This window comes from Triplophysa dalaica, chromosome 18 (assembly GCF_015846415.1).
Source record: "Triplophysa dalaica isolate WHDGS20190420 chromosome 18, ASM1584641v1, whole genome shotgun sequence".
Classification (NCBI taxonomy): domain Eukaryota; kingdom Metazoa; phylum Chordata; class Actinopteri; order Cypriniformes; family Nemacheilidae; genus Triplophysa; species Triplophysa dalaica.
Window position 1 is genome coordinate 8,873,161 of NC_079559.1, and position 10,330 is coordinate 8,883,490.

A 10,330-nucleotide genomic window follows, 5' to 3' on the forward strand; every position below is an offset into this window, starting at 1 on the left:
TTTATTATTTTTTAAATAAATTCTATAGATCTTTAGAACGCCCGGATACCAATTTTGTTAAGATGAGTTAAAAAAAATTAAAAGATGCAGAAAACAACATGCCTTCTATACACACATTTTCTCTTTAATGTAGGCTACTTAAGCTTCGGTTATGTGCTTTACAAATGTAAATACACACATAAAACAAATGCACAAGCCAAAAGGCTACAATTTAGTTCTAAAATCTGAGTATTTTAAATCAAACCTCTAGAATGTATGTGTTATGTTATTGATATCTGACCCCAGTCATTAAAACGGGTCTACCTTACTACCTCCAGTAAAGTTTTGGATATCACATCACATATCTTATGTAAATCTTTAGATTTTGTGTTATATGTCTCTTATGTATGAGATGTGTGTATGTTATATGAGGGTGTTTTTTCTGGACAGTGATTAGTTTAAGCCAGGACTAGGCCTTAGTTAAATAAGGACATTTAAGTCATATTTACAAACATGCCCTACAAAAAACAGGACTTTTGTGCGTTTTGAGACAAAACAATGGCACTGATTAAGATTGTTACTGCTAACTGTTTTCAGTTTAGACAGTTCCAACATTTGTTTTAGTCTGGGACTAGTCTTAAACCTTGTATGGGAAACCGCCCCATGCTGTCACAGAAACACAACATAGAGTACACTACGGTCTCTTTTAGTACATTCTTCATCCCACAACATCCTGCAGTCCTGTTGCACTTCGCATCAATTTAGTTACGCTTCTCTTGTGTTCCTTAACTGTATCTTTATCTCATCCTTTAATCTGGGATTTAATCAGTTTGCATGTGTAACTGGCTCCACTTTCTTGAAAGATCAGGCTGGAATTTGAAGCTGTGGGTGTGGAGAGACTTTCTGTCAGCTTCCCTTTCTATCCTCTATTGGAACCACATGTCCGCTCTCTTTAAAACACGGCATGGTCTGCTAAACTGGCACTTAATGTGATCCAGCACTTCTGTCATCCTGAATGCACAAAGAAAAGAAGCAGCAGGACATTTTTGGCCCAAAGCAATTGTCGATCTGTTCCCATTTTGAGAAATAGGAAAATGAGAGGACCTTTGAAAATCCTGTCACTGCATCTAGTCAGCTTTTATCATCCCAAACAATTTCATCTTATGTGTCATCTAAATGAAGTGAATCACCCTGAAAGAGTGGTTGGCAGAATTGGCAAGCAGTCATTAAACCCAGATGGAGCTGAAAAGCTTATACCGGTCACATTGCTATGACACAGAACTACTCTCTCCAAGGCTGTTTGGCACTTGTATCAACAAAACATTGTAATTTAAGCTATTTCCCACCGGATTGGGATTCCATAAACATATTGAACATGAAAAACAGTATTTCTGACTTTGACATTTTAGAAATATACTTTCAATATGCTTATTGCTCTTTGGGAGTTCTGTTCCTAAGGCACTAGTTGCTGTTCATGTCAATGTCAGAACAATTGAAATGCAAAACAGTTTTTACCCGGCAGAATTGCTTCGGATTTATGTATTTGCTTTTGTCAATATGCATTTAAAACCACGTAACCAGGTGCTCCTGTTCTGTCATTGCCTTCACGGTGCAGAGGTACGGGTTTAATTTCCACAGGAACGGCCATACTGATAAAAGTAAATGTGATTCTGGTCAGGTATATTTATGTGGATATACCCTTCAAATAACTATACAATTGGACACCTGCACACTTCTTTCACATGTTGGGTAGGTTTGCTTTTAAAAAAATGGATTATTATCCAAGACCCTTGAATTGTACAGTAGCATATCATGACTCAATTTATTAAGCTTGTGGTTGTGCTGCTGTCATAGCCCAAAACTATTGTTGATAGGAAAGGGGTTTGTGGTCGCTTGTTTGGTTTTATTTGATGCAATAGGTGCATTGACAGAATTTGCATTTCAAATAACACAGATTGAAACATAATGCAATTTGACTGCGAAAACTTACTTAGAAAATATTTATCCAAAATTTAATGGGATCACCTCCAGCGTTAAGAATTTATCACACGAATAATGTATCATTATAAGTTTGTGACTTTATGGATGCAAATGTTACCCAAGCCACATAATTCAAATGATAAGAATAACACATAATATAATGCAATATGCGCAGAGATATTATTTAACTCCTGTCAACTTTATTTGTTGTTATTAGAAGTGATCATGGCCGTACAGGTCCCCGAGGTCCAGACCTCAGAGGTTTTGTCGTGAAAAAAGTATTTAGTAATGTCAATTTTGTAGAAAACGCTCTACCTCAGCTGTTTAACAGCGCTCTTAAGTGTCAATCTGATTGAATCAAATGAAGATAGACGAGGATTACTGTCCAATCAAATGAAAGAATGCGAGAGTTATCGACAGAAGTCAAGCCCGGGAGTTTACGCTCTCGGTTTGAGCGTGCTTGACGCGCGTCAACATTTAAGCAACAAGCCCGATTAAACGACCGATTGTAATATACACTAATGCAAACTACAATCGCCGAAAACATATCATTTACGTGTTTAATGCATGGTCGTGTGTTTATAGGTTGCGGTTACCCCATTAAAACAACCACATGATTTGCAAATAATTCAAATGCATCACTTTTAAACAAATTCTCGTTCTTTAATTCAGTTTGCATATTATTTTAAGTTGAGCTATTTTGTATAAAAACCTAAGTGTAGATCTACTGCAACCTACACAAAAACGTTTAAGGGACAATTCACTCAAAATTGGACACCTATTATGATCCTTTATGAAAGACAGGTTGTTGTTTAATCTGGTAGTATTTGATTTCAAATATCATTGATCATGTGAATACTTTCATTACTGATAAACATGAAAAGAAAAGAGATGGTTTTAGCAATTGTCATTTGCACTCCAAACGTTTTAAAATGCAAATACTGTATGTAGATCAAGAAAGTCCATTTTTTTTAGTTTGGGACAAATTCAGTTTTTGGACGTCTGTATTTCCAAAATCCTGCGTACGGGCCTGGAAGTGATGTATCCGTGCAACAACCTCCAGAAATGTAATATCATTTATTGACTTTCTTAATGATGCTTAAACAAGGTAAACATGGTAATACACTAAAACTATAAGATTATTATAAACATACTTAAATAAACATGTTGCACATCTTCACTGGTAATTCATATTTTTACAATTTTGGTTTCCATGAAAGAATTGAAAGATTTTACAGGAAGGCTAATCATGTGCAAAGCCGATGGTTGCTCACGGGTTTTCACAAATGTACACAAACAAATAAGTTGCTTCCACAGAATAAAACAAAGAGTCATGGCACATGGCACATCCGTACACTAAAAACATCTGGGAGCCTGTAAAAAAGGGAGTGTTGTGCCGGAATGTGCAGGCATGCTTAGTGTTTGTTGGCTCAGTGATGTCATCGCTATCACAGCAGCTGCATGGTCATGTTGGCCAGGATAACAGGCTCCCTGGGTCTTTGGTCTTCATGCGTAAGGCCACCAGCCCTGAGGGCTTGTATTCAGACTCTGGTCCTGGTTCGAAGGAATGGGCTCCTAGGCTTCCTGGGAAGCCATGGAGTGAGTATATTCCATTGATGCTGGGATGATGGGGTGGGTGATGATGATGATGATGATGATGACCTGGGGATGCAGACATACCCATGAGACCAGGAAGGTTGCCATGGGGATAAGGGGTCATGCAAGAAGACGGCATGTTTTCTGCACCCAGGACACAGCCGCTGCTTGTTCCGCCTGCACTTCCTGTACCTGCGCTGCCCGGCCACAGGTTATTCTGCATCTATAAAGAAATGCAGCAAAGATAAAAAATAGGATATTATGTTAAAGAATTCATTCAGGTAACAAATTATTTCTCTACTCTTTGGTCTGAGATTTCATGCTAGTGTGTAAACAGATATAAGTTGTTGTAGGAGGATTTAACATTTAAATGAATATGTCTTTTTAAAAACACAATATTCTTATCACAATGCTGACCTATTACATGTCAGTACACTAGATGTTATTGCATTGTCAACCCAAATTAAATTCATCCTTTATGTTTTGGACAAAAATTGTTACTCATGGGAATGTGAAATACAGTCCTAGCCAAAACATAACAAAGTCAAACAAAATCCCCAGTGTTTACTTGTCATTTTTTTTTATTTTCATACTCTCTCTCATGCTCTTTCTCTGTGTTTCTGTCTTCGGTGCATTGGTATTTGTACATGTACCTGGTATGTGTCCGAGCGAGGGAGAAGGGATATATCGTATGTAGCAGCAAAGTGATTTCGCACCTCTTGCATCTTTCCATAGCGTTCTCTTTTCCTCCATTTGGCCCGTCTATTTTGAAACCATACCTTTGAGGAGACAAATAGTTCGAATAGTTCGAAATAATCACTTTTAAATCTTTTAATTATCTTCAAAATACAATTATATTGAAAATATATTGATTTACTGTATATAAAGTTATAATAGCTAAATATGACATCCAGCATAAAAAAATGTCATTTTTTTCAAATATATTATTAAAGACATCTTATTCACATTGCATAGATGTACTGGGAGTGTAAACTGTAGCTCAACTTTGAGAAGATTTTAAGGAGGCTTGACAGAAAAGTATCCTACACAAAACAAATGAACAAATCTTGCTGAGTTGGAGCCCTGAAGAATGGACGAACAAAATATTACATCAATGGAATACCAACAAATATAGTAACAATGTACGCTTTATTATATTACCACATTCCCTAATGGTAACCTAAACTCCATATATTTTGAATACTTTGAAATGAAACAGTTTTAAGAAATTATTCATTTAATAACAAACCTTTGATTTTGCCTAGCAGAAATATTGTGGCATACACAACCAATACACATATTTTAACATTATTTGTAATATCCTAATTCTAACGTGCATTTGATTATCTACACTCTCATACATACACACTTGACTGTTTGTAGTTAATAATAACCTGATACAAAAGTAAAGTGTACCACACCTGCACTCTTGCTTCTGTAAGCTCTGTCCTCAGTGCCAGCTGTTCCCGTGCATACACATCTGGGTAATGTGTCTTCTGAAAGACCTTCTCCAGCTCCTCCAGCTGAAAGGTGCTGAAAGTCGTACGGTTTCGCCGCTTCTTGTTCTTCCCTGAAAGGTCGATGGAGTCAGCGATAGAGTCTCCAGGCAAACCACTCAAGGGTTCCTTTAGTTTTCCACAGCATTCCGAATCTAGAGCGGGATAGCCAAGGGGCTTGGATAGGGACTTATCACCTGTTGACATTGAGATAGAATGAGTGCTGTTACAGATGGCAGAGATTTGCCTTTAGTGTTTAGAGTAAATGAGTAAGGAGTTGTTTTTCATCTCTTCACCATTATGTCACATGTTATGTTCCACATCTGAGCATTATATATCTCAAATGCAGAGCAAAACAACCACAACTGAAGTCGAAACAAACATGAGCTTAATGACTTTGACCAATATCATTACTTAATTTACATCTGAAATCTCAGCAGTCTCTCAGAGGCTAACCATTAAATCCATAGCGGTCATAGTATATGATAATTTAAACTGCATATGCACTATTCATATTCATCAGAAAGGTGCTTTTTTAAATCCCATGACTAGCTCGTAACAATATAGAAACATTGACGTAAAACATCCTTGTTTATAGAGATTATTAAAACAACCATGTGTAAAGACACTTCAAAATGTTCTTTAACTTGTCAGTGTCTATTATAATATATTCCACATACTTTAAAAGGATAATAACAAGCATTGTCAGCAGAGCTTACTGTTTTGATTAAGCTTGAAACCTCAGCTTGAATGGGTCAAGTTAAGAATGAAGGCTACATTTTTTTGTTCGCTCAGACTTGAATAGGACAGTAAAAAACATGTCATTATATTCGGAATTTTAATGTGACATGCTAAAATGTAGTAAGGAGTTGAAGAATTTTGACAAAAAAGATTGGTTAAAATGACTGTAATAATAAACAAAATTTAAACAGGATGAGTTCACTTTTCTCATGAGAATACAAAGAATGGGAAGTGCTTTTTGTAAGGAATAAACCCTTCAACTTGTTTAGCCAAGGGAAGGACTCATTCTGAATACGAGTTTCTAATCTGTAGTTCAAAATAGCACAAATGTTAATATCAAGTAATATTCATATGTGATAAATATTTATATTTAAATCTGTTAGAGTAAAAAGCAAAAATATTAATTCATTTTAGGGATAAGGAAAAATCATGTGCATTGGACACAAACACAGCTTAAAATGTCTGATTGATCCATGATCCCCTCACAAATACTTAACAGTAATTTGTCTAAATGAAACACCAATGATAATTTAGATGTTTGTGTAGATATTAAACACAACTGACCTCGGGTCATAAAATGTCCCAATCTAAATGCTTCTCTTTGACAGGTATAACAAGAAGCAGGAATTAATTTAGGAAACAAGCGCATTAATTTTAATGTAGCTTAATCAGGTAGGTCTACCCTTAAATAAAGTTTACATTATTATAGAGCAATTTATCGATTGAGACCAATTTAATTTATTGTTTTCCCTACTCACCAATATGTCACAATTAGCTTTAGAAGCTGTTAAATTAATAAACATACATTTGAAGAGTTAATTTGCAAAAATAGAAACCTCTATGTTATCATGTTTTTATTGAACTCTACTTAATCAAAACAACCCAAACAAGCGTTTAATTGATATTACTTGGAATGGACAATTTAAATATATGATTTTAGATTTTTTTAACCAGAGATGTATTTTTGCAAAAAAATCTTAATTTGTAACAATTACCAAAAATTGTCTTCGTGAGAAGACATTATAAATCAAGTAAAATAGTAAATGGAGACCCTTACACTAAGAAGGCACCGCTTTCCAATTGTCCTGACCAAAGGACAAAAAATGGCGTCTGACTTTGAAAGGCTAGCCAAGTTGTAATAGCCTCTCAAAATTTCACACAATGTTCTTTCAGAAAAATTAATACACAAAAGACAATTTACAGGCTGAACCTACATAAAGTAATGAGATATTCCAGTACCATAAACCTCTCATTAGTTCATAATGAAATTGCTAAATATACAGCAGAAATGTTAGGTAACCTAAAAATGTGCTCTAAATGACCTGTTACATGTTTATCTGAGCCAAATATATTATTTAATATGACTACATTCGTTCAACCGGATTATTAGATTAAACCAACAAGTATTTTGGTATGCTACCACTTCCACTTCATTAAACTGTCACGTCCAGAGATGCTGAACTATGGCATTTTAGGCCTATTTTAAGTTTGTCTTCCCAACAGAAAACAGGGCAAAAACACTAAGGATAAGGTTAAAGGTATTAAACATTACTGAATTTAACAATCAACACTTCACAGTTATTAATGTTCAGCTTTGTGGACAATAAAATTAGCCCAGAAAAACATGACACCAGATGTGAATCATTATAAGGGCACTTGCAGTTTTCCACCAATACAGTTGAGCACTTTTGGAGGGGAAATTAACAGGCATCGGCGCTGTTAACTACCTCAACACAGAAAAAAATGAGCATTTGGACCTGCCAGTTGAGGAATGACAATATAGTTCATCAAGGTATCCTGCGTATTATACATATAACGTATAAATGATGAATTAATACTTATCCCGTGGCATGCGCAGATTGGATTATGCTTTTGTTTTACTGGAAACTTTTTGTAACGTTTTTTCCAAACTGCAAAAATATAATTTATGAAATGTCACATTGCCTTTAAATGTTTTGAGGGATATCAGTGGCAAGTAAAGGATTTAAGATTGCTATGGTTCTCTTTAGGTAGTGTTCTAATAATAATGCGCTTAGAAAACTTGAGGTAGGCTATATTTAAAGCGAGTAATGTTGAGGATATTTTTAAAAACCCAAACGTCATAGTTAAAAAAGCGCAAAAAGTACATAAACCTCAAGTTCCCAAAAACACGTTATTGCATACACACTGACATCATTCTACTTGTTTAGAAAAAACGCACAGACTAGGCCTATATTTTAAAACAAACCAGACAGATCATATCATTTGACCCAAAGACAAATTTGTCGTCTGGAGACAAAGCACAATTCAGTCTCGTGAAAAAGCTATAGTTTTCTGAATGCTGTTATCTGGACGTTTTTTTTACACCTGTCAATGCTTTTTTATATAGCCTATAATTAGCTTTGCTGGGTGGGTTTACTGTTGAAAAATGGTTTGCGTTTATTTAAAACAAATTAAACCAGCAGGAAATATTGCAATACAATGAAAATATCGCAACATGAATATTGACCTGAAACCGAAGCGTGACGCAGTTTCTAAAATAAATCATTCCTTGAATAGTGAAAACAGATAGATAAAATTAGCCCGATTTTAAAAAGTAGGATATTTAAACCAAATGTCTTTATATCTTCTTTAAACGTATATCTTATGTCGTCGGTATCATTTAATATCTTATGTATGACACGTTTAAAAAAAACATAAAAATGCTTAGGACACAATGAACAGAGCTTCGACGTGTCCGAAGCATTGACAGACCGAAAAATATTAAATTCTTAATAAAATAAAATAATGAAATGACCAGTTTAATCAGCATATGAGAATGCAACTTGTCTTACGGGATCATGAAATATAATGAAATGCTTAACATTTAGATGGCAAAAAACATATTTAATTAATTTAACATCTTGCATAAGTAAAAGAGATTTGTGTTTTATTATCTCACTATTCAGTTATTGCAATATCAGAGTTCAGTCTTTGTAAACTCTTACTAATGAGGTTGCTATTAATATTTTAAGAGCATTTACATTCAACGTTTAAAAGTTGTTTACCTTAGGAAAAATAACTTACCATCGGAATTATTGTCATAAAATGACGAGTTCTTATCACTTATCGATGAAGTCTTTTTGTCCTGACTCATATTATCCAGATACTTTGAATGCTTTACAGGCGAGGCTCGGGGAGTTGTGGTGCTAACGCCGTGCGTAAAGTCCGCAGGTCCACTGTCAGCATAGCGTCCCATAGACTGCGCGTTGTAAAACTCGTGTCGATGCGGTAATGGAAGATGTGGGGACTTTTGGAGGTCGTCACACTGAAAGAAAGAGCCGGAATTATGCTCCAACCCCGGGGAGTTCTCTGGCGTGATCCTGTTTGAAGGCGCGGAGAAAGACAAACAACGCTCAGTCTCCATCACCTCGTTTGGAGAGCAAATAGTGGACTATGTGGATGCTATTAACACTGAACAATTTTGTGTATAAGCGAAAGAGCGGGTGATTTTTTCCACCTCTTCATTTCAAGTGGGTGGGATTTAGAGGATTCCGAAACAAAGACCCGTGAACTGGGAGGGGGTAACGAAGACAGCGGTCTGATTTAATACGCCTAAAATTCAATCACGTGCGGCTATTGTCAATTACCCATTAAACTTCTTCAATGCTTTACAAAAATAGTTTTCAATTGAGATGTGTATGGATAAAAAATAGTAGGACTAATAGTTGACTGCATGACTTAACCGGCAGAAATCACCCAGGTTCCGAGTTTAGATTTAATAGGGTTTCATCCATGATTGACAAATGAACATTTCTGGTTGCGGTCAAAGCAAAATTAAAGCCAGTATCAGCCAAATAAATTACAGCGTTTGAAAGCTTTTTTAAATAAATAAGTTTTTAAAGCCTTTGATTTATTGTGAACGTGAAATCCATAAAACATCAGGGCACAATTAAGTTATTGTGATTTAAGTGAGATACTGAAAACACACAAAATAAATTGCTTTTATGATTTAAATTGACAGCCTGACAGAGTTTGGTGGAATAGTATTGCATTTTATCTTATGGAAAATAAGTATAGAATTTTAGAGTTATAATTGATGCGTATAATTTAGAAAATATACATTTCTGACTTTCTATAGCTGTACAAAAATGATAGATATGCGGACTGTCGTTGAATACATATTTTAAAGAAAAACAAATTATTGATCTAAGCTTAACTTTGACACTATTATGAAACTAAAAACTCATGTTATATTCATATATGACACCAAATAAATAAATGACAATGTAAATTGTATAGCCAAATAATAAGAATAAAACAAACACCGCCGACAGTAACAATAATTCCGTGCTACTTTATTATTAACGGCAATAGGAGAAGAATTTAACCCCACCCCAACTTTAACTTTAAATTTCCACATTTTCCTCCCACACATAACACCATTAAAATACATACAAAAATAAGGGGCATAACATAGTGTTAACACATTCATAAACTATAAAGAAACGAGGCCGTTTATCAGTGTGTAAAAGTATTTGATAGCCGATCTAAATCCATGATTGTAGAACATTCAAAAG

General features: G+C 35.0%; 1 protein-coding gene across 1 annotated transcript; it reads right to left on the minus strand.

Annotated features, from left to right (window-relative positions):
- Window positions 1–3,189: 3,189 nt before the first annotated feature.
- Window positions 3,190–9,177, minus strand: alx3 (ALX homeobox 3). Its single transcript, XM_056773361.1, has 4 exons — window positions 8,838–9,177; window positions 4,977–5,248; window positions 4,209–4,334; window positions 3,190–3,778 (listed from the first exon to the last, which is right to left on the minus strand). The coding sequence occupies exons 1-4, from the start codon at window positions 9,175–9,177 to the stop codon at window positions 3,425–3,427; spliced, it is 1,092 nt and encodes a 363-aa protein (XP_056629339.1). The 3' UTR covers window positions 3,190–3,424.
- Between the last annotated feature and the right edge of the window lie 1,153 nt (window positions 9,178–10,330).

Coding starts and splice junctions, on each gene's coding strand:
- alx3 (XM_056773361.1), bottom strand. CDS start 9,177: ATGGAGACTGAGCGTTGTTTGTCTTTCTCCGCGCCTTCAAACAGGATC. Junction 5,249..8,837: donor TTATGACAATAATTCCGATG/GTAAGTTATTTT, acceptor CAATGTCAACAG/GTGATAAGTCCCTATCCAAG. Junction 4,335..4,976: donor TTACAGAAGCAAGAGTGCAG/GTGTGGTACACT, acceptor GTCTCCTCAAAG/GTATGGTTTCAAAATAGACG.